This window comes from Hyperolius riggenbachi, chromosome 5, assembly GCF_040937935.1.
Source record: "Hyperolius riggenbachi isolate aHypRig1 chromosome 5, aHypRig1.pri, whole genome shotgun sequence".
Classification (NCBI taxonomy): Eukaryota; Metazoa; Chordata; class Amphibia; order Anura; family Hyperoliidae; genus Hyperolius; species Hyperolius riggenbachi.
The window spans coordinates 269,692,265-269,717,702 of NC_090650.1; the positions used below are offsets into that span (position 1 = coordinate 269,692,265).

The following is a 25,438-nucleotide window of genomic DNA, read 5'->3' on the forward strand; positions in this document are numbered from 1 at the left end:
ATTCCCAATGGTTTCTGCGCATTGACTGCGACCACAGCTTGCACGATCTGGGCTGTGGAGTCGGTCCAAAAATCCACCGACTCCGACTCCGACTCCTCAGTTTAGGATTCCACCGACTCCGACTCCGACTCCACGACTCCGACTCCTCTAATTTGCATTTTACAATTTTGTTGATTAAAAGTATGTAACATGAAATTCGTCTCTTAACTGCCAACGCTTAGGAATTGTACAAGACAACTGAAGTGAGAAGGATATGTAGACTACTATATTTATTCCCTTTAGACTAAAACTAGTCCTTGGTAAGAGTACTTGTAAAAGGTACAAACCGGAACAAAGAACATCTATCAGGCCCTAGGCAATGTAAGTGTGGGTACATGTAAGAATGATGTGCAGGTACTCTGCAGGGGAATGAGGAGATTGTAAACAGACAACACCTCTGTGTTCAATGTGCACAGCATTCTCAGTGGATTCCCTGCAGCTCTGTGGGGAGTGCATATGTAGAGTATAGTACTACTGTGTAACAAAGTAAACCTGAGACAGATGAAATTAAAGTTTTATACATACCTGGGGCTTCCTCCAGCCGCCTTCAGGATAATCAGTCCCTCGTTGTCCTCCTCCGCCACCTGGATCTTCTGCTATGAGTCCAGGTACTTGAGCCAGTCAGGCGTAGTGCGCATGCACACACTCCGCCGCCAGGAGCATACTACACCTGTGCAGCACTATTGCGCAGGTGCAGAATGTTCCTGGCTGTGGGAGCGGCATGCGGCCGGACAGCGCTGACTGGCTGAATTACCAGGACTCATAGCAGAAGATCCGGGTGGTGAAGGACAGCGAGGGACTGATTAGCCTGAAGGGGGCTGGAGGAAGCCCCAGGTATGTATAAAACTTTACTTTTCATCCGTCTCAGGTACCCTTTAATTTGTAGTCACCAAACCAAATTTTAACAACATATCAAATTATTTGATTTCATCAGCAAAGGGAGTGCATACATTTGCATAAATCAGCATCAATGCAGAATTATTTCCATCTCGTTGACCATCTCTATTAGTGACCCGGCTACACATCAGGCTTTATTCTTACAGCATAGATGTTATTTAGTATATATAAGAGATTCCTGTGTACACATATATACAGTCACAATCAGATATGTATATCTGACCTTAAAAATACGGGGACTGCTTTATTGAAGCAGCACAAGTAACTAATTTTGATTGGTTTATTTCATTTTTGTGGACTAAGCACAGCTATTACTGTATATATACTGTATATATACATTATTTTTAATGACTATTATCTGAGAAATAGAACATTTTATCATATTTTCTATTTTAATTACAGTTACAAATTCATTAGGAGTCGGAGTCGGAGTCGGTGCATTTTTTCCCGACTCCGACTCCGACTCCAGGCACCCAAAATTGCCCGACTCCACGACTCCGACTCCACGACTCCGACTCCGACTCAACCGTTTGGAAGGCATTTCCGTTTGGAAGGCATTTGAGCACACACATTGTTAATACCACCAGTCATTGCACCTGTCATTGCAGTCCATGTGTGTGTGTGACAGCCAGCTGCACATTTGTAATCCCAATCACTGCATCTGTTCACTGTTCAGTGCACCTACCTACCTATACCTAAGTGAACGCACGCATTGTTAATATCACCAGTCATTGCACCTGTCATTGCAATCCCTGTGTGTGTGTGTGACAGGCAGCTGCACATTTGTAATCCCAATCACTGCATCTGTTCACTGTTCAGTGCACCTACCTACCTATACCTACGTGACCGCACGCATTGTTAGTACCACCAGTCATTGCACCTGTTCAGGGTACATGTGTGTGTGTGTGTGTGTGTGTGTGTGTGTGTGTGTGTGTGTGTGAGAGACAGGCAGCTGCACATTTGTAATCCCAATCACTGCATCTGTTCACTGTTCAGTGCACCTACCTACCTATACCTACGTGAGCGCACGCATTGTTAGTACCACCAGTCATTGCACCTGTTCAGGGTACCTGTGTGTGTGTGTGTGTGTGTGTGTGTGTGTGTGTGTGTGTGTGTGTGTGTGTGTGTGAGACAGGCAGCTGCACATTTGTAATACCAGTCACTGCAACCTGTTCACTGCACCTGTGTAACCGCACATTGTTGTACCAGCAGTCACTGCATACATGTACACTGCACCTGTGTAACCATACAATGTATTAGTCAAGTCAGTGCATATCTTTCACTTCATCCCCCCCCCCCCCCCCCCAATGTGGACAAAGCATAAGGCAGAGCCAGAGGCAGGCCACCTGGCAGGTCTGTTCAAGGTCACGCTGTCGTGATTTCGTGTGGCCCTCGACCAAAGTACAGTGTTCAGGAGAAGGCACGTGCCATCAACCCCAATATTGTCAGGACGTAGTTGACTATTTAACACAGAACACCTCATCTTTCTCAGCTTCTTTTCTCAGTCGGCCGCCACCACCAAAGAGTTATTTAGTGACCACCAAAGTGCCATCACCCCAGGGCTCAGCGGTGTGGAAATTTTTTCAAGCCTGCCCGAAGACTAAGTCAGTCCTCACACACAGCATCTTTGCCTGCACGCCGTGTAACTGCCTACCCCAAGACTAAGTCGCTCCCCACACAGCATCTCTGTCTGCAGGCCGCTTGACTGCCTTCTCTGCCACCACCAAGAGGGTCCAGGACTCCTGAATTTTTAAGGCTGCTAGCAGCGGCCGCTATAATAATTTTTCTGGTGCGTGTACATGCTTGCCTAATTTTTCTGGCTGCACTGTGGCTGCAACAACAAAATAAAAGGCATGTACATGTGTCAATTCCGGTTCGTGATCGTTACCTTGCCGCGGTGAAGGGGCTTGCGTATCACAATGAAGCAATGACCGCCGGCTATATGAGTGTCTCGGGGGGTGGCACACCAAAGATAATAAGGTCGTTGCTTCATTGTGGACAGACCAAATTCGATCAGCTGGACAATCACTGTTGTTCTGTCATTGAGCTACCTTAGCCTGGCGACCATATGGGCTTGAAAACCGCTATCGCCTGCACTCTCGCATTTAGGCGCTCACTTCTGCATTTAGACCTATTGAGTTATACTCCTGTTTGCCTGATGAAGCACGACCACACCTGCGAAACGTGTTGCACTACGTGGAGTTAAATGTAAAAAAAAATTGTATTGATATATCATGACTCAATTAAGTTTTATATTTTCGAGGGAGGTAAGTCCACCTGAACATCCCCCTCTTTTAGACGGTTTTTAAACGTTTTTATTCTACTCTGGCGCCTCTGTACACCAAGCCTTGCTGAAATCTTGGTACATATAAAAATCTTGTTTATTGTAAGAGTTACATCTGTATATTAAGACACTATATTGTACTTTCAAATTACATATTTTTGTGAGGTCTTCCTCTTGTTTTTCTCTGCTCCTCCCTACCCAATCTTATCCTGCCGCCTCCCCCTCCCACCTTACTTTTCCCTTCCCTCCCTGGTCTACCTATTCTCCCTTCCCCACTGCCCTTCATTGTTTGCTTCCCTAAAAATGAAGCAAGAGTATACAGTAGTTCCATAAGCTGCCATATATGACTCAGTACTATGATGTACTATGGTAGCATTCAGCACAAAAGTCTGTTATATCTGTGAAAAGCAACAGTTTGTGATATTTTGTGTATGATACTCTCTTGATTTCAATAACAACTAATTTTTTTTTGGGGGGGGGGGGGATCAGTTTCTGTACAGTATGTGTGCCTATGGATCTGCTGCTATGTCACTGCCAGACTAGTAGATTATTCTGTACTACACTTGTGCAGCCAGCTACCACCTAATGAGCAAGAAGTGTTGGAGCTTGGCCGTGAACTTGGATCCAGGCGGCAGGTGGCGCTGCAGGCTGGGCGAGACTGCCAGAGTTTGTTATTGAAGGAACTGCAGGCTGGGCCTGGCTGCACAGCAGGCCAGGTAACAGAGGCGCTCTAGTGTGGAGATCTTGTTGGTGGTGCATGGGGCTGATATTGAAGATTTGCTGCTGTATACAGAAAGGTGGGATGTGTATGTGCACGACGTAGGCAAACTCGGCGATCTGCAGCCTTCCTTTGTGCACACCGGTTTGCATTGTGTTCCAGACCTCACTCTGCTGTGTTGTGGTTAGACTACGTTCAAAATGTGCTGGGGAATCTGCTCAATCTGGCTTCGGGGCGAGTGATTTTATATACGGAACTGTAAACATTCGTGTGGTTTTGATTAGCAGTTCGTTCGTTCTTTATATGAAGTTGTATTAAACACGTGCTGTGTGCCCATCCTGACATCTGCTATAGTGCCTGTCACGTGCTGCTGAATGCACAAGGTGACATTCTGGTCATTGCATCGTGGTGTAGGTCTTTGCAAATCGTTATCGGGGACCACTTGCTGTTGATCTCATTCATTCAAACATGTACAGTGCAATGGGAAAGCATTGCAAAATCGGTGCAGTGTGGTTGTCAAAGCTGTGCAGCCAGTTCCATAAAGGGAACCCGAAGTGAGAGGTATATAGAGGCTGCCATATTTATTTAATTCTAAATCATGCTAGTTGCCAGGCAGCCCTGCTGATTTTCTAAAATAAGTAGTCAAAACATTGGAACAAGCATATGTCAGCTGAGTCACGGCCGTTTCCACTAGAGCGAATCTGCATGTGTTTTCTGCATGCAGATTCGCATACCCAATAATAGTCAATGGGCCTGTTTCCATATGTCGGGAAATCTGTGCAGTAGACTGTGCAGAAAAAATCTGCACAGCAGAGCCATCAGAATTCGCATGCCGCAAGGCTAGTGTGTGATTCGCCTGTAATGTAATTTTGTATGTAAAATTGTATGTGTTTTCACTATGCAAATTTTGCATTTGAATTTGTGTACGTTTTCGTGTAAAATTACTGTAAAAGCACACAGGCACTGACATGGTTAAATTTGCATACTTTCAAAGATACACGAAAATGCATGCGTAAATAAATATGGCAGCCTCTATCTCTCTCACCTCAGGTTCCCTTTAAATATACCTGTTGATCTATGGCCAACAACACAGGCCAATGTCAATTTTCTGTTGACAATTGGTTGAAGTTCCTCAGTTAAAAGCAACAGGTGTTTTAAAGTTATACTATTAATATTCTTATTTAGTGTGTATATATATAGCGCTGATGTCTTCTGCAGTGCTGTACAGTGTTAATTATCTTGTCACCTAACTGTCCATCAGAGGGGCTCACAATCTAATCCCTACCATAGTCATATGTCTATGTATCGTGTAGTGTATTCTATGCCTTTTGTGAATTGGTATATGCAAAAGAATAGGTGTCAGCATTCTCCAATCACAGCACCCTGTGATAGATGAAAAAAATAAAATGTTATACATATCTGGGGCTTCCTCCAGCTCCATACGCTCTGATCGATCCCACGCCGCCATCCTCCTCTGCCCACAGCTACGAGAACCGGGTCCCCGCTGTTCCGTCAGTCGGAGCCAGTCTAAGTGTAAGGGAAGTGCGCTGTTTACGTATCTCTGCAGCAGCAGCCGCTGGAGAGATACGTAGAGGGCGCACTTCTCCTGCGTAGCTGGCTCAGCTGACATCAGTGACAGGACCCGGTTCTCGTAGATGCAGGCAGCGGAGGACGGCTGCGTGGGATGGATCAGAGCATATGGGGCTGGAGGAAGCCCCAGGTATGTATAACATCTTTTTCATGTCCCCGTCTCACGTTCGTCTCTGGTTCCCTTTAAACACAATAGGGCAGTGATAGGCAAACTTGGCTCTCCAGCTGTTAAAGGGGTTCTGTGGGGGAGTGCTGTGGGTAAAAACAGACAGTTACCTGGGGCTTCTATCAGCCCCCTGTAGCAGTAATGTCCCACGCCGTCCTCCTCCTATCTGCCGTTCCCTGACGCAGGCACCGGGCAATTGTTCGTCTAACACAGACGAATAATGCGTGCTCCCGTTCGCGTCATCAGAAGCTTACTGCACAGGCGCAGTACGAAGGTTTCTTGTACTGCGCCTGCGCAGTATGCTTCTGATGACGTGAGCGGAAGCTAGCAGGCGCTCGGCCGCGCAGCTGCGGTTAGAAAGCATGCCAGACCAGAGCCGGCTTGCCGAGATGCAGGGGGAAAGAAACACACAAATGATCTCTTGAGATTCAAAAGGAAGGCTGTATACAGCCTGCTTGTGTATGGATGTATTTTCTATGTGTGGACATACTGTACATCAACCTACTTCCTGTTTTGGTGGCCATTTTGTTTGTTTATAAACAAACTTTTAAAAACTGTTTTTAACCACTTTTAATGCGGCGGGGAGTGGCGAAATTGTGACAGAGGGTAATAGGAGATGTCCCCTAACGCACTGGTATGTTTACTTTTGTGCGATTTTAACAATACAGATTCTCTTTAAGATATTATAAGTCCCACAATGCATTTGCATTTATGAATCTTGACTGTGGCTGTCAGACAATGCATTGTGGAACTTGTAGTTCATTAACAGCTGGAGAGCCAAGTGTGCCTATCGCTGCAATAGGGGAATGCTAGCTGAGTGAGCTACTTCAAAAGCACCAGCTGGTGAGACCTATGCTTCCTTTATATGCTTGAGTATGAGAATTTCTGATATAGTACACTTCTGATATTGTAAGCTACTTTGCCCGGTCCCTTGGAGTTTACTATAAAGAGATTATATTGTATTGGTTAATGGGTAATTTGGTGGTAGAAAATATTTACTATTGCTAAACCTAACTCTATTCTCACTAAAACCCTTACTCTATTAGTGTGCCTAACCCAACTAAGCCCCCGCCGCAATGTCTGCTGATCTCAACCTGTTTCCCGCCTGAAACCACTATTAACATTGCGGTCTGTGTGGCGTCCATTATACCAAAGTGCAACCAGCGCACAAATTGCTTACTATGGACAGGGTAGAAGGGAGAATGGGCTCTGGAGGAGGTGCTTGTATTAGGAAAACAACTGTATGACTGCCAAATTAGAAATTATTTAGCAAACAAAATGGTAAATCACAAAAAGTGCCAACATCTAAAATAGTAAAAATGAATGCTACTTCAGAAATCTCTTGTGCTAAGTTCTGTGAGGCAGCATGCAGCTACATGTGGCTGGAGCTAGCAAAGAGAGGGGTGGTGACTTTTAGTAATTCTGAAGAAGAGACTAGGCATATACTGTATACCACAGAGAATTATTGGTGCAGATTATGATTGGGCACTTAAAAGAGCTCATTGCATGGGGTACAGGACATTCTTTACATAGATATAAATACAGCAGGGTTCAAACACTGTAGGAAAGTGAAATGGGCCTATATCTGTTCCAGACTGAAGTATGTAGCACCTTAGTTTATGGTTTAGGGCTATGGCCCACTACAGCGCTTTTAGCCGCGCAATTCCAAAAGGGCTAGACTAATTCAAGTCAATGCAGTGGAGCCCACAGAGGAGTTGTGATTTGCCAAAATTGCAAACGCGAAACCTGCAGCATTTTCAGAGCAATTTAAATGAGGAAAGTGATGGTTCAAACTCGCTTTCCTCTGAATTACTTCAGAAATGCTAATTTTTAAGTTGCAGAAATCACGCTTAGCATTTTCGGAGTGATCTTGCCATCGTAACTGACGGTGCAGCTTTATGGCCAGTGTGTGTTTATGCAGTGGACACTTAGGTAGGCCTGAACAATTTTAGGAAACAATTGAATTGGGCGATTTCTGTCCAAAATCATGATTTCCTTCAAGTCAAGCTTTGTTACTCCTGGGCCTCTCTGGGCCCTTCTCTCTCTCTCTTTGTGCACCTTCTGGGTCTCTCTCTTACTCCCTTTGTCTCTCTGTTTGTGCCCCCTTTGGGTCTCTCTCTCCGTGCCCGCAAGCTGCGGCAATGCTGGACATACATTACCTTCCAGCATGAGTCCAGAGATGCCCATCTATTAACTTCGCCTCCTGCAGGCTCTAATGCACAGCATACTTCCTGTATGTCATGTGACATACAGGAACCAGGAAGTATGCCATGCACAATAGCTGGCAGACGGCGAGAGAGGACAGACAGTGTTGGACTTGTGCGAAAGGTATGTCCAACACTGCCAATGCTGCGGGACGCATGTGCCGGTACTTGCCCCATGTGGAAACGACATAATCGCAGAAATTGCTGCTTTGACTATTCTGAAATCGTGATCTTGGTTATCGCGATTTCGGTTTAAATTCGATTTATCTTTCAGGCCTACACTTAGGACTGGTACACACTATGCGTGCTTTGGCATCGCTTGCCGATTGGCAAAGAGCTTTGTCACTGGATCCCGATGGGGGTGGTCCCACTATCAGTTTGGGAGTGATCCCGGAATGATGGCTACAGTAGCCATATCGTGGTTGCTCCAGGAAATCGTGGAACTTCTGTGATTTTGTAAATTGTGGGCGCTTTGTGCAGGGCTGTGGAGTCGGAGTTGGAGTCGGAGTCGGGGCAATTTTGGGCACCTGGAGTCGGAGTTGGAGTCGGAGTCGTTGATTTCATAAACTGAGGAGTCAGAGTTGGCTGATTTTTGTACAAAATCCACATCCCTGTTAAGTATTAGACTAAGGAGTTGGAGCCATTTTGGGGACCTGGAGTCGGAGTCTTGATTTCATAAACGTCGGAAGATTTTTGTACCGACTTCACAGCCCTGGCTTTGTGTCCCGTAGTGGGTCCCAGCCCAATGTGTTTTGAATATTATAGTTTTGAGATTTACTTACTATGTTCATAATAAAGATTTAATTTCCATACATACACTTTTCATAATTTTTTTTGCTGTATAGATTAGTGGCTTACCAATACTGTATATACTGAAGTATAAACCAAGATTTGTCTTTTCTTACTCCTAAAATGCCCCCCAAAACATGCCAGCATAAATGAAGGGGGCCCGACATCTTTCCTTCGGATCGTCACCACTGCACACACCGTTAGGTGGTGGGAGGGGCTTGATTCCAAATTTGTGTGCACATGTGCGTGCCACTAGCATTTGTGCCGACCTGCAGCATACGCTGTTGTTCCAGGGATTGCAGGAAGCTGCATCCCAGTACCAAAATATGTTTGCATTGCAAACCAGTGGAAATGTATAATCATCATGTTGGTGGAATATAACAGATGCATCAAACTTGGACCACAGGCTCTGTATTAGCAAAACTGCCAATTCATCTTGCACAGCTATATAATTGGACTTCTACCCATATACGTTTAGGGTTACACCATACATGAGATTGATGGAACCATCACAGCTTGGGGCCCCGAGGATCAGTGACAAAGAAATGTTGCAATTATAGGTCTATCTGGACAAGTTGAACAAACACACGCCTGTCCAGGGCTGTGGAGTTGGAGTCTGAGTCGAGGAGTCGGAGCAATTTTGGGTACTCTGAGTTGGTGGTTTCAACCGAGAAGTTGGAGTCGGGAGTCAGTCGGATGATTTTTGTACCAAATCCACAGCCCTGGTAAGTATTAGACTAAGGCGTCTGAGTCGTTTTGGGTACCTGGAGTTGGACTCTGAGTTGGTAGTTTCATAAACTGAGGAGTCGAAGTTGGAGTCATATGATTTTTGTACCAACTCCTCAGCCCTGCGCCTGTCTTATGCTGGGCATACGCGGCTCGTTTTCGCGCCGGTATCGAGCCAGCGCGTCACCGCTCGTGTGCGCGGATCGATCCCCGCTCGTCCCCGCGGGCACTTAGACGTACAATAATAAGGGGGCCCACTCCCCTTTCAGTTTAGCGAGCCCATCTCTTTGTGCATTGGCCTGTAACTCTTGTTTAGCTATAACTAGAGGAGTGCACTTTTATCCTGTTTTTTTTTTTCTGTTTATACAGTATTAATTATTTTGCAGAGCCTTTGATATGATCATGCTAATTGTGTATTGCAAATTTGACATCTTGCAGGTGGTAAGCTGGTGGCGGGCAGTGCTTTCTCTGATCCACGCTGATGTTAGGAAGAGCAGCACGGCTTGCATAGTCTTAAAGGGAACTAGAGACGAGAGACATGAAGGCTGACATATTTATTTCCTTGTAATCAATGCACATCACCTGGCTGTCCTGCTGATCCGCTGTCTCTTAATTTTTTAGCCATAGACCCTGATCAAGCATGCCATAGGCCATGAACAAGCAGATAAAATGTTTTTGACAGGATTAGCTGAGTGCTAGTTTAAGGTGAGTGATTGAGACACTTCTGACCAGGAGCATCAGCAGGGTTGCCGGGCAACTGGTATTGTGTAAAAGGAAATGAATATGGCAGCCTCCACGTGTCTCTCACCTCCTGGTTTCTCTTAATGCTGGGTGGTCTGTGCATGACTCGTATGTCAAAACTTATTCAAAGAAGCAGTACAGTGTGGCACTCCCTAATTTCATGCAGATAAACATCACCGCTATAGCCACCTTGTTATGGGGTATGAAGGAACCTCTGGACATGTGCTCCACACAAATTCAAGTGAAGAAAGTGAATGGCAACATAATAGAAGATAAGAAGCAGCAGCGTGCTCCATCTGTCCAGTAAATCGTGCTTTAATCCTTCAAATTCAACTCCATGTAACAACAAAGGTAACATCAGTATAAACGCTTGATTGTGGCATGTTCATACATACAATTCAGTAGATAGCAGTGGTTAGGTGGGTGCCATGGGTGTGAAAGGGTCGGCGACAGCCGTTTCGCGTCCAACTGGACGCTTGGTCACGCTGCGTTTCACAAAATGAGCGCCCAGCGATCCACCGGGTTATTGCGGGGAGTAGCCCTGCCCCTTCCGGGGGAATTGCTGACGTCAGTGAGGTATGTCCCTGCCTCCGTTGATGCAGTTAAGTGTCAACCTTTGTTTTTAGAGGTTTTTAGACTAACCCCCCACCCCTCAGCAGGCTCTGCTGTCCCCCATTAAAAAAAAGTGCCAGCTAGCAACACGCAGATTTACCTCAGCCTGTCACTCATCGCCGCTCCCTCACCACCTATATTACACGGCTCCCCCACCTGTGTCTCTTCCCTCCCCACCTCCGTAAGCTGATTAGAGGAAGCTGACAGAGGTGGGGGAGCTGTGTAATACAGGAGGCGGGAGAGCGGCGGTGAGTGACAGGGTAAGGTAAATAGCAGGCTAGCGACAATCTGCTTGTCGCTAGCCTGGTGCTTTTTTTTTTTTTTTTAATGGGGGACAGCAGAGCCTGGGAGGGGGAAGGGGTGTTTGGGGGTGGCTGGAGGCACAATGGAAGGACACAGAGGCCTCTGTGTCCTAATATGATTTGACAAGCCCACCTCGGGTTCTCTTTAGGAAAAATGTTTATGCATTGCAATTCCTTATACAGGTCCTTCTCTAAAAATGTGTATATTGTAATAAAGTTCATTATTTTCTGTAATGTACTGATAAACATTAGACTTTCATATATTTTAAATTCATTACACACAACTGAAGTAGTTCAAGCCTTTTATTGTTTTAATATTGATGATTTTGGCGTACAGCTCATGAAAACCCAAAATTCCTATCTCAAAAAAATTAGCATATTTCATCCGACCAATAAAAGAAAAGTGTTTTTAAAACAACAAAAAAATCGACCTTCAAATAATTATGTTCAGTTATGCACTCAATACTTGGTCGGGAATCCTTTTGCAGAAATGACTGCTTCAATGCGGTGTGGCATTGAGGCAATCAGCCTGTGGCACTGCTCAGGTGTTATGGAGGCCCAGGATGCTTCGATAGCAGCCTTAAGCTCATCCAGAGTGTTGGGTCTTGCGTCTCTCAACTTTCTCCTCACAATATCCCACAGATTCTCTATGGGGTTCAGGTCAGGAGAGTTGGCAGGCCAATTAATCACAGTAATACCATAGTCAGTAAACCATTTACCAGTGGTTTTGGCACTGTGAGCAGGTGCCAGGTCGTGCTGAAAAATGAAATCTTCATCTCCATAAAGCTTTTCAGCAGATGGAAGCATGAAGTGCTCCAAAATCTCCTGATAGCTAGCTGCATTGACCCTGCCCTTGATAACACACAGTGGACCAACACCAGCAGCTGACATGGCTCCCCAGACCATCACTGACTGTGGGTACTTGATACTGGACTTCAGGCATTTTGACATTTCCCTCTCCCCAGTCTTCCTCCAGACTCTGGCACCTTGATTTCCGAATGACATGCAAAAGTTGCTTTCATCCGAAAAAAGTACTTTGGGCCACTGAGCAACAGTCCAGTGCTGCTTCTCTGTAGCGCAGGTCAGGCGCTTCTGCCGCTGTTTCTGGTTCAAAAGTGGCTTGACCTGGGGAATGCAGCACCTGTAGCCCATTTCCTGTACACGGTGGCTCTGGATATTTCTACTCCAGACTCAGTCCACTGCTTCCGTAGGTCCCCCAAGGTCTGGAATCTGTCCTTCTCCACAATCTTCCTCAGGGTCCGGTCACCTCTTCTCGTTGTGCAGCGTTTTCTGCCACACTTTTTCCTTCCCACAGACTTCCCACTGAGGTGCCTTGATACAGCACTCTGGGAACAGCCTATTCGTTCAGAAATTTATTTCTGTGTCTTACCCTCTTGCTTGAGGGTGTCAATGATGGCCTTCTGGATGGCAGTTTTACCCATGATTGCGGTTTTGAGTAATGAACCAGGCTGGGAGTTTTTAAAAGCCCCAGGAATCTTTTGCAGGTGTTTAGTTAATTAGTTGATTCAGATTATTAGGTTAATAGCTCGTTTAGAGAACCTTTTCATGATATGCTAATTTTTTGAGATAGGAATTTTGGGTTTTCATGAGCTGTATGCCAAAATCATCAATATTAAAACAATAAAAGGCTTGAACTACTTCAGTTGTGTGTAATGAATCTAAAATATATGAAAGTCTAATGTTTATCAGTACATTACAGAAAAGAATGAACTTTATCACAATATGCTAATTTTTTTAGAAGGACCTGTATAGTGCAGACTAAATTCATGATCCTATACTCAGTGCATTGTGTGTAATCGATTTGTGCTAGCAGGGCTGTGGAGTCGGTCCAAAAATCCACCGACTCCGACTCCTCAGTTTAGGATTCCTCCGACTCCGACTCCTCGACTCCGACTCCTCTAATTTGCATATTACAATTTTGTTGATTAAAAGTATATAACATGAAATTCGTCTCTTAACTGCCAACGCCTAGGAATTTTACAAGACAACTGAAGTGAGAAGGATATGTAGACTACTATATTTATTCCCTTTAGACTAAAACTAGTCCTTGGTAAGAGTACTTGTAAAAGGTACAAACCGGAACAAAGAACATCTATCAGGCCCTAGGCAATGTAAGTGTGGGTACATGTAAGAATGATGTGCAGGTACTCTGCAGGGGAATGAGGAGATTCTTCCTCTATTACACATTCTTCATGCACAATCTGAACAAGGTTTATGGGTGACAGACAACACCTCTGTGTTCAATGTGCACAGCATTCTCAGTGGATTCCCTGTAGCTCTGTGGGGAGTGCATATGTAGAGTATAGTACTACTGTGTAACAAAGTAAACCTGAGACAGATGAAATTAAAGTTTTATACATACCTGGGGCTTCCTCCAGCCACCTTCAGGATAATCAGTCCCTCGTTGTCCTCCTCCACCACCTGGATCTTCTGCTATGAGTCCAGGTACTTGAGCCAGTCGGGCGTAGTGCGCATGCACACACTCCGCCGCCAGGAGCATACTACACCTGTGCAGCACTATTGCGCAGGTGCAGAATGTTCCTGGCTGTGGGAGCGGCATGCGGCCGGACAGCGCTGACTGGCTGAATTACCAGGACTCATAGCAGAAGTTTCGGGTGGTGGAGGACAGCGAGGGACTGATTAGCCTGAAGGGGGCTGGAGGAAGCCCCAGGTATGTATAAAACTTTACTTTTCATCTGTCTCAGGTACCCTTTAATTTGTAGTCACCAAACCAAATTTTAACAACATCAAATTTTTGATTTCATCAGCAAAGGGAGTGCATACATTTGCATAAATCAGCATCAGTGCACAATTATTTCCATCTCATTGACCATCTCTATTAGTGACACAGCTACACATTAGGCTGTATTCTTACAGCATAGATGTTATTTAGTATATATAAGAGATTCCTGTGTACACATCATATATACTGTACAGTCACAATCAGATATGTATATCTGACCTTAAAAATACGGGAACTGCTTTATTGAAGCAGCACAAGTAACTAATTTTGATTGGTTTATTTCATTTTTGTGGACAGCTATTACTGTATATATACTGTATTTATACATTATTTTTAATGACTATTATCTGAGAAATAGAACATTTTATCATATTTTCTATTTTAATTACAGTTACAAATTCATTAGGAGTCGGAGTCGGTGCATTTTTTCCCGACTCCGACTCCAGGCACCCAAAATTGCCCGACTCCACGACTCCGACTCCGACTCCACAGCCCTGTGTGCTAGGCCTGTTCTTATAGCATATAATTATTTTCTGTTAAGCAGTGAACAGTTAATCCCATCTGGCAAGCTATCTTGTTTGCTTGTCCTTGGTTTTTAATGGTAGCATTTATAAAGGTTTATTTCCTTGTTTCTACTGATGTTACTATTTGCACACCTGTCTCATGATGTGGTTATTATTTCAGGTTTTAGCGCGATCTGTAATAAGTTGTACTCATACATATCCAACAGCTTTCCCCTTAATGTAGACACGCTAGGAGAGAGTATAGGGTTTCCTTTTAAATAGGGGCTTAAAAACCACCCTGGCGTTAAATTTCCCCAGGATTTCTGTGCAAAAAGTGATAACATTAATTTGTATAACCTTTTTTTCCTGTAACTTGCCAAAATGTGTCAAGCAAGGGTTTAATATACAGTGCAGAAGAGTATTGATGTGTATGCACGTTTATACTGTTCACATCATGTTTTATATGGACGTATATATCTGTCAATACCGCTAGGGAGGTTAAAAAACACAGACCAGTATTCATTGGAAAAAAACCATAGCTTATGTGGATGCAACAGTGCTGTAAATGCAGGAGCTTCAAAGAATTTCCACAAGTGTTTATTTCTCCAGACACCTATTCAATGCACAAAATGGTCACAGAGAATAGGAGCTGAACAGTGATTTCTTGATAACAGTACATAGACAACAATAAGAACATGATCAGTTTTAAACGACATCTAAAATGAGAGGTATATGGAGGCTGCTATATTTTTCCTTTTAAAGTGAATGGGAACCGCATTTTAAAAAGAAATGAAGCAAATACTTAAGGAGAAGGAAGGCTCTGGGTTGTATAGAGCCTTCCGTCTCCTCTCTCGGTGCTCTCTATCCTGTGCTGGCTCCCCCAGTTTCAATCCCCCACCGAAAGGGTATTTGGAAGTCTTTGGGAGCAGTGTCCTCCCGAAGACGTGCGGCTCCATACTGCACAGGCGTGAGCGTGCAAGAGAGCGTGCTTGCGCAGGCGCAGTACAGGGCCGCCATTCTTCAGGAGCGCTCGGGCTTCCTGAAGACTTCTGAATCCTCCTTCGGTCGGGTAAAGCAGTATTTGACTAAATTAGTCAAATACTGCTACCGGGCGAGCCAGCACTGGAACGAGGGGACCAGGAGAGGAGCAAGAAGGCTCTATAGGACCCAGAGCCTTCCGTCTCCTTGGGTAAGTATCTGTCTCATTTTTTTTAAATGCGGTTCCCATTCACTTTAAACAATTATTTATTGTGTTTTGATATTGCGCCAACATATTACGCAGCGCTGGTCAATAAATATATACAATGATACAAGAATGGCAAACGTAGCAAGGTTATACTGTAAAACATAGAACAAAGTTATACAAGGCAAATGGTACAAGATATATGATCATGCGATTATGGGCTGGTTAGGTAGGGCCAGTAATACAAATACAGGCTATCATAGGAAAGGCGCACACAATAATACAGGGATCACTAGGGAAGGGAGGACCCTGCCAGAGGCTTACAATCTAAGGGTTGCCTGGCAGCCCAATTGATCTACTGTATTTGGCTGCAGTAATGTCTGAATAACACCAGAAATAAGCATGCAGCTAATCTTGTCAGATCTGACAATGTCAGAAACACCTGATCTTCTGCATGCTTGTTCAGGGTCTATCGCTAAAAGTAATAGAGGTAGAGGACCAACAGGATAGCCAGGCAACTGGTATTCCTTAAAAGGAAATTAGTATATCAGCCTCCATATCCCTCTCACTTCAGTTGTCCTTTAAGCTTTCCCCATTTTTGGAAGAGTTGCACTTTAAATTGTTCTTGGCAAACATGCCTTTTGTATGTATTGTAGCAGTATCATTCATGAAAGAGGGACAGTTTCACACAATGACAGCATAGCATGCATGTATCAATGTTAACCTGTTCTTTCCTAATTTACCTACAAAATATCGGAGAAGGGATACTTTCAAGTGTTGTGTAAAGGAAGTCACATTATGTTAATGAGTAATAAGCCTCACATGTTCTGAACGTCATACCAACAATGAATTGGGATTTCGGCTGTCTTTGGGTATCTGATTTTCTGTAACACTTGAAGGAAGCAGTCTACATGATGTGATAGATTTGTCTGGCCCATCATTTTGCTATGCGGCTTTTCAGCAGATGGATGTCAGAAGTACAGAATAATGTTTGTGCTGTGTCCATTCAGAAGGCAGTTCTATTGTCAGCAAATTTTAGCTGCCATCCTCCCTGCTCACGTAGCACTTCAGAGTCGGATGCCTGGAAACGCACGTCCCCACTATCTGGGCTCTGACTCAGAGAGGCTGTGCTGAGGACTTCCTCTCACACTCAGCAAGGAACAGCTATGCACTGATCTGCTTTCTCTTTATTATGGTAAGATGCTGACTGCTGGTACTGCTCAGCTGTCTAAGATGGAACTAAAGAACTGTCAATGGATGGGATGCCCACAGAGTGGTTACTTTATGGGTAGAAAATCAACGGTCCACGGGGCTTCAACTGTAGTAATATGTGCACCAGGGAGTCGACCAGTCTACACCCGGATCCTTAAGGGTGTCAAAATCCACAGCAACCAAAACAGAAAAATGACTGGGTCTCGACCTGGATAGTGCAATTATAGCAAGAATTTATTGTACCATAATGACCATTTGTCATTATGGTACAATAAATTCTTGCTATAATTGCACTATCCAGGTCGAGACCCAGTCATTTTTCTGTTTTGGTTGCTGTGGTTACTTTATGGGACCAGAAATGTTGGCTCAAGCATTTTGACATAGCTTTGGTATACTGTATACCGGTAATCACTTGTGACAGTATTTGTCTGAACTTGTAATTCAAACTATGAAACTAAATTTAGGCCTTCAAAAAAAGTGCATTTTGGGATTAGAGACCACAGAAATCTCTGAACAGAATCAAAGCGCACATTCTTGTAACAGAGTTGAGTTATTTTTCTGTAAAAGAAATACAGTATTCTGTTTTGTAAATCAAGACATACTGAGCCTTTATATAACTGCTTATTGTCCTTTTCATTCATACCGGTAATTACCGGTAGCCATTTTTAGTTAGGTTTACCTTGTAATCTTGATTGTAAAGATGCATTGACATTAAAGTGGTCTAAAGCAATCGATCTCTCATATATCTGTCTTACTAATATTATAAATGTGAAAGTTTGGATGTTTGTTACTCGATCGCGCAAAGATGGCTGAACGGATTTGAATGAAATTTGGCACACACATAGTACATAACCTGGAATAACATATAGGATACTTATTTCAATGGGAAAATGTAAACTGCAGCCATTCTTATAAGGTGGCCACTAACGATCCAATTTCTTTGCGAAAAATCATTTGAGCGATCAGATAATTCTGATTGGAAGAAAAATAGTTCACTACACCATCAACAAACCAATCTTTACTTCCTATGTATCACAACCAATAAGAAAATCCAAATTTTGAATTTACCAAAATCCAAACGGACAACTATTTTTATAATCATTCATAATCGATTGTGCCCCTCAATGAAGATTATTTACAACCAATCCGATCAGAATTTCTGATCGCGCAAACGAATTTTCACTAGAAATTGGACTGTTAGTGGCCACTTTTACACTATTAATGTTAGGGTTCTCAAACTTTGTACAGTTGGTCACTGGGTGACTGCAATTAATATTCAGAAAAGTAGGTGGAGCCTACAAAAGCCAATCAAAATTCACCTATTGATTTTCAAGGGGATTATTTCATTGCTGTCATTCCTGCACTATTAATGGCACAAGCCTCAAACCTGGTACAGTTGGTCAGTGGGTGACTGGGGTTTAAATTCAGGAAAAGGGGTGGAACCACAAACAGTCAATCAGATTTATTTAATTTCAATGCAGATTATTGATGCCAAAGACCGCAAAGCTCACAAACTAGGTCATTGAGTAATTGTGTGTAGGGTTAGAAAAAGTGAGCGGAGCAAACGGCCAAATACATACCCGGGCAATGCTGGGCAATCAGTTAATATATAAATGTATACAAAATATCTCCAGGGAAGTTTGAATTTATGTTTGCATACATGTTTATGTTTGCATATCTACATGCTGACAGGTCATTATACCTATTGGTGTATAGGTATGGCTTTCAAGAGGTTAGCATAGATGAAAGGAGATTTATTTACATATGGGTTCTTCACAGTTAAAGTGTATACAAATGTAGAGTATCATGCCACAGGAACTTGTTGGGCAATATCAATACTTATAGTACATTTAAGAGGGGCTTGGATACATTTTTTTTTAAAGGTCATCCACAACAATGGTTACTAGGCATGGAATGGTGGTACCTTGATTCAGACAGGAGGCAAAAGACACACAATCCAGGCTTATCTCCCTCAACCGTGCAGTCATAAAACCCCTTAAGGACCAGAGCCTTTTTTTCCATTCAGACCACTGCAGATTTAACGGTTTATAGCTCGGTCATACAACCTACCATCTAAAAGAATTTTACCTCCTTTTCTTGTCACTAATACAGCTTTCTTTTGGTGCTATTTGATTGCTGCTGCGATTTTTACTTTTTATTATATTCATCAAAAAAGACATGAATTTTGTCAAAAAAATGATTTATTTTTTTTTACTTTCTGTGCTGACATTTTTCAAATAAAGTAAAATTTCTGTATACATGCAGCACGAAAAATGTGGACAAACATGTTTTTGATTAAAAAAAACCCATTCAGCCTATACTTATTGGTTTGGGTAAAAGTTATAGCGTTTACAAACTATGGTGCCAAAAGTGAATTTTCCCATTTTGAAGCATCTCTGACTTTTCTGACCACCTGTCATGTTTAATGAGGTGCTAAAATTCCAGGATAGTATAAATACCCCCCAAATGACCCCATTTTGGAAAGAAGACATCCCAAAGTATTCACTGAGAGGCATGGTGAGTTCATAGAAGATTTTATTTTTTGTCACAAGTTAGCGGAAAATGACACTTTGTGACAAAAAAAAAGAAAAAAAAAGTTTCCATTTCTTCTAACTTGCGACAAAAAAAAAAATTAAATCTGCCACGGACTCACTATGCTCCTCTCTGAATACCTTGAAGTGTCTACTTTCCAAAATGGGGTCATTTGTGGGGTGTGTTTACTGTCCTGGCATTTTGGGGGGTGCTAAATTGTAAGCACCCCTGTAAAGCCTAAAGGTGCTCATTGGACTTAGGGCCCCTTAGCGCAGTTAGGCTGCAAAAAAGTGCCACATGTGGTATTGCCGTAGTCAGGAAAAGTAGTATAATGTGTTTTGGGGTGTATTTTTACACATACCCATGCTGGCTGGGAGAAATATCTCTGTAAATGGACAATTGTATGTAAAAAAATCAAAAGATTTTTTTTTTTTTACACACAATTGTCCATTTACAGAGATATTTCTCCCACTCAGCATGGGTATGTTTAAAAATACACCCCAAAACACATTATACTACTTCTCCTGAGTACGGCGATACCACATGTGTGACACTTTTTTGTACCCTAACTGCGCTAAGGGGCCCAAAGTCCAATGAGTATCTTTAGAATTTCACAGGTCATTTTGCAACATTTGGTTTCAAGACTACTCCTCACGGTTTAGGGCCACTAAAATGCCAGGGCAGTATAGGAACCCCACAAATGACCCCATTTTAGAATGAAGACACCCCAAGGTATTCCGTTAGGTGTATGGTGAGTTCATAGAAGATCTTATTTTTTGTCACAAGTTAGCGGAAAATGACACTTTGTGAAAAATAAACAATCAATTTCCGCTTACTTGTGACAAAAAATAAAATCTATGAACTCGCCATACTCCTAACGGAATACCTTGGGGTGTCTTCTTTCTAAAATGGGGTCATTTGTGGGGTTCCTATACTGCCCTGGCATTTTAGGGGCCCTAAACCGTGAGGAGTAGTCTTGAAACCAAATGTTGCAAAATGACCTTTGAAATCCTAAAGGTACTCATTGGACTTTGGGCCCCTTAGCGCAGTTAGGGTGCAAAAAAGTGCCACACATGTGGTATCGCCATACTCAGGAGAAGTAGTATAATGTGTTTTGTGGTGTGTTTTTACACATACCCATGCTGGGTGGGAGAAATATCTCTGTAAATGACAATTTTTTTTATTTTGTTTTACACACAATTGTCCATTTACAGAGAGATTCCTCCCACCCAGCATGGGTATGTGTAAAAATACACCCCAAAACACATTATACTACTTCTTCTGAGTACAACGATACCACATGTGTGACACTTTTTTGCAGCCTAGGTGCGCTAAGGGGCCCAACGTCCAATTAACAGGTCATTTTGAGGCATTTGTTTTCTAGACTACTCCTCACGGTTTAGGGCCCCTAAAATGCCAGGGCAGTATAGGAACGCCACAAGTGACCCCATTTTAGAAAGAAGACACCCCAAGGTATTCCGTTAGGTGTATGGTGAGTTCATATAAGATCTTATTTTTTTGTCACAAGTTAGTGAAAAATGATGATGGGTGGTAGTGACAGGGGGTGATTGATGGGTGGCAGTGACGGGGTGATTGATGGGTGGCAGTGACAGGGGGTGATTGACAGATGATCAGTGGGTGACAGGGAAGAACAGATGTAAATAATGCACTGGCGAATTGATAAGGGGGGGTCTGAGGGCAATCTGAGTGTGTGGGCGGGTGATTGGGTGCCCGCAAGGGGCAGATTAGGGACTAATCTGATAGGTAACAGTGACAGGTGGTGATAGGGGTTGATTGATGGGTAATTAGTATGTGTTTAGAGGAGAGAACTGATCTAAACAGTGCACTTGGGAGGTGATCTGACGTCGGGTCTGCAGGCGATATAATGGTGTGGGTGGGTGATCAGATTGCCCGCAAGGGGCAGGTTAGGGGCTGATTGATGGGTGGCAGTGACAGGGGGTGATTGACAGGTGATCAGGGGGATAGATGCATACAGTACACGGGGGGGGGGGGGTCTGGGGAGAATGTGAGGGGTGGGGGGGGGGGGTGATCAGGACCAGGGGGCAGTTTAGGGATTAAAAAAATAGCGCTGGCAGGGAGTGATTGATGGGTGATTAGGGGGGTGATTGGGTGCAAACAGTGGTCTGGGGGGTGGGCAGGGGGGGGTCTGAGGAGTGCTGTGGGCCATCAGGGGGCAGGGGGGGGCAGATCACTGATCAGTGTGTTTGGGTGCAGACTAGGGTGGCTGCAGCCTGCCCTGGTGGTCCCTCAGACACTGGGACCACCAGGGCAGCAGGCAGCCTGTATAATACGCTTTGTATACAATACAAAGCGTATCATACGCTTTGTATGCGGCAGATCGGGAGTTAACATCCCACCGGCGCTTCCGTATGGCCGGTGGGATGTCGTCGCGGGTGGGTGGAGCCTAATGCCGGCGGATGCGCGTGCATCAATGTGCGCAATCCCCGGCCCGGAAGAGTCCCAGGACCCAACGCCAATGTGCGTTACGTGGTCCTGGGGCTGCCACTTTGCCGCCGCCAATGTGCAGTGGGCGGTCGGCAAGTGGTTAAATAAGATTGTAGTGCTAAAGGGCGGTGGACAATCAAATAGCAAAGTCAATTAACCCTTTGCACACTCGCACACAAATACTCATTCAAACAGTATGATAAAGAACCACTATCCGTACAGCTTATTAAAGCGGTATTGTCACCATAAAAATCAAATTTCAACAGCAACTGGTCTGAGTGTATTAAGTGATAAAGATGCTAATCCTGCATTCAAAACTTGCTAAACTTTTTCTGCTGTTATGGTTTGTAGTTATCACATACTTTAGGAACACTGGCCTTAGTGCCAAACAGTGCCAATGAGTTGAATGCTGGGAGTACTTTTTATCTATAATATATTCCTCCTCTTCCATTTATTTCCCTATCTATCAGCTTATCAGAAACACCCTCTGATTACTTGTGTTTACAAGCAAGGCTGAGGTGACTCAGTGATTGGATGTGTACATAAAAAAACAGACAGTGCAGTTGTTAGTATACACCTCAGTGGGAGTGTCTGAAGACTCTGGGAGGAGGGCAGCTAATGAATACACAATGAGCAAGAGAAGGAAGGGGGAAAACAAGAGTCAGGGAGGATATGATGTCAGCATTAGCTTGGCAAGATGGCCACTGCCTAGAATAGGATTTTCTGCTTTTCCTTTATAAAATTCACAGGAATCATTACATGGATAGCACAATACATCTGTTATGTAAGTAGAAGTAATATTTATCTACTTGTATATGTGTTTTTTTATTTCTAGGTTAGCATGGGTGTCGCTTGTTCTTTAAAAAGCAAAGGTTTTAGTTCACATACACCGTGCAGAGGTTCCCCTGTTAGTATGTGCTCTAACTCTAGCCCTATAACAAGTGTAATGCAGCATGCACGCATACAGTACTTATCAAACAGGTTCCCTTTATCCCTCCTTTCATGGGGCAGATAGCTTGCTTCAGTCAGGGAGATGCGGCTTTTCTTTCCTGTGAGGCTCAGAAGGTTAACTTGGTTGACATGTCTTCTTTAATAAAGAAATGTGTAACTACTGTATATTTGTAACTATATTCTTATTTTACATTTAGGCATATTTAAGCATGTTGTTTGCTGTGTTTTGTATTTTAGGTTGCCTAGGTAGTCCTAATGATTTTCCTTCCAATCCACACGAGGAGACTGGTGACTCAGGTTTACTTTGGATTGAAGCCAGGGGCACGAAAGAAGGGCATTGTGATCGACATGTCGCGTCCAAGCTCTAGTATGTATTTCTTTTTTCCTTAGATGGTACTATAATTTTATTGGACAACATGCACTAAAATGTATGTTTATTACCTAAAGGTTTGTTACACCTTTGCTTGATTTCTCATGCTTAACAGATCTGGCAGACTTTCGGGAAGTATTTGCTAAGGCAAAGCACATAGCAGTAATTACAGGAGCTGGAGTCAGTGCAGAGAGTGGCGTTCCCACTTTCAGAGGTGCTGGAGGATTCTGGAGGAAGTGGCAAGCCCAGGTGAGCACAGACATCACTCATTAAAGCTTCTTTCACACTTGCGTGTTTTGTAGCGTCGCAGTACTCTCGCCTGCCGCAGTTCGTCTTGAGGGCAATGTAAGACTATAGAGACTTAAAGAGAATCTGTATTGTTAAAATCACACAAAAGTAAACATACCAGTGCGTTAGGGGACATCTCCTATTACCCTCTGACACAATTTTGCAGCTCCCCGCCGCATTAAAAGTGGTTAAAAACAGTTTTAAAAAGTTTGTTTATAAACAAACAAAATGGCCACCAAACAGGAAGTAGGTTGATGTACAGTATGTCCACACATAGAAAATACATCCATACACAAGCAGGCTGTATACAGCCTTCCTTTTGAATCTCAAGAGATCATTTGTGTGTTTCTTTCCCCCTGCATCTCTCATGCACTGAAGTTTCAGGCTGCTCTTTTCTTCCTGCAAACAGCTTTGCCCTTGTCTGTAATTCCTCACTATGTGAAAGCCCAGCCAGCTCAGAGGACGATTTATCCAGCTTGTAAAAGATGAGAGAAAAGAGAGAAGCTGCTCTAATCTAAATAACACACAGGCAGTGTGCATAGAGGGGCCTGGAAGGTGGAGTTCATAGCAGAAACACAACACTGAAGAACTTGGAAGCCTTCCAGACACAGGCTGACAAGTCTGACAAGAGATAGAAAGTTGATTTATTACAGAGACTGTTATAGTACAAAGTGCTGCAGTAAGCCAGAACACATTAGAATAGCTTTTGGAACTTGTAGGATGATAAAAAACAGGATGCAATTTTTGTTTCGGAGTCTCTTTAAAGTGAACCTCCTGACTAAAAATCTACTCAGCAGAACTGAAAAGGCTTGGTGTTTCTGTAACAGTTTCAAAGCATCAGAACTTTGTTTTTCTTACCAAAGTATCATTTTTAGCTGCATTTTTAGCTAAGCTGCGCCCCATCAAAGAAAACTGCCTGGGCATTTTCCCCCTGATGCTGTGCAAAGCATGATGGGATTTCTGATGTTGTTGTTCTCGTTGCCTAGCAATTGGGAGGGGTGATCAGGACACAGGACAGTTGGAACTGTCTCATGCTCCGTCACCTCCTTTCAACCAAAAAGATGGCTGCCCCCATGAAATCACAAACCTTTGCCTGTTCTTTTAAAACAGGGTGGGTAAGAGATTATATTACCTATCTATTTTAACTAACATAACTAATGTAACTTAATGACAGTGTTTGTTTAGGCTGGAGTTCCTCTTTAAAGGATACCCTAAGTGACATGTGACATGATGAGATAGACATGTGTATGTGCAGTACCTAGCACCCAAATACCTATGCTGTGTTCCTTTTTTTTCTTTCTCTGTCTGAAAGAGTTAAATATCAGGTATGTAAGTGGCTGACTCGGTCCTGAAATTCCAACTATAAAACAGTTTCCTAGCAGAAAATTGCTTCTGAGAGCAAGAAAGATATAAAAAGGGGAATTTCTTATCAATCACACTGTAATCACTTCCTGTCTGAGTTAGGACTGAGTCAGCCACTTACATACCTGATATTTAACTCTTTCAGGCAGAGAAAGAAAAAAAGGAACACGGCATAGTTATTTGTGTGCTATGCAAGGCTGCCGCAAGTTCTGCAGTGCCTTGCTGCATGATCCGTGCCTAATGCATAGATTTTGCAGCAATGCAAGTATAAGTGTGACTCCCCAATCGCGGTAGCGGTGCGCAGGCGCAGAGTGACAAGACTTCAGTGATGTTCTTCCTGTTCAGCAATAGAGTATGTTGCTGTCGGGGGGCAGCGGGACACATATTCCCCTGTCGGTGCACTCTGCAGCAGGGGAATGGTGTGGGGTGATCGTCCTGCCCCTTTCTCCCCTGCCACAGGTTGATCGCATAATGTGTGTGGGATAGACAAGGTAAGATTTAGATCCGAATAATAATAAAGGTTTGTATATAGTAATAATAGTAGTGTGTGTAGCGTGCAGGTACCAGCACTGGTAAAAAGGAACAAACAGAAAAAGCACAACCACAACCAGTATATGCTGCTCAAAAACTGCACTTTATTGGAAAAATATTGTATACTTAGAAAAATATACACACACCATTTTGTGATTATGTCAGAAAGTAAAAACTGACATGAAAAAATTGTGACTAATACAATTCA

General features: G+C 43.4%; 1 protein-coding gene across 3 annotated transcripts in view; it reads left to right on the forward strand.

Moving 5' to 3' along the window:
- The first annotated feature begins 3,843 nt into the window (after positions 1–3,843).
- SIRT5 (sirtuin 5) overlaps positions 3,844–25,438 on the forward strand; it is a 40,107-nt gene continuing 18,512 nt past the window's right edge. Inside the window, exons 1-3 of one of the 3 annotated variants that reach the window (XM_068236920.1) lie at positions 3,844–3,936; positions 22,917–23,046; positions 23,165–23,298. In XM_068236920.1, coding sequence (XP_068093021.1) covers positions 22,935–23,046; positions 23,165–23,298 — 246 coding nt within the window. In that variant the 5' untranslated portion in view covers positions 3,844–3,936; positions 22,917–22,934. Of the gene's footprint in view, positions 4,018–10,198; positions 10,506–22,916; positions 23,047–23,164; positions 23,299–25,438 lie in introns of those variants that run through there. The other 2 variants (XM_068236919.1, XM_068236921.1) reach the window with 2 other exon arrangements.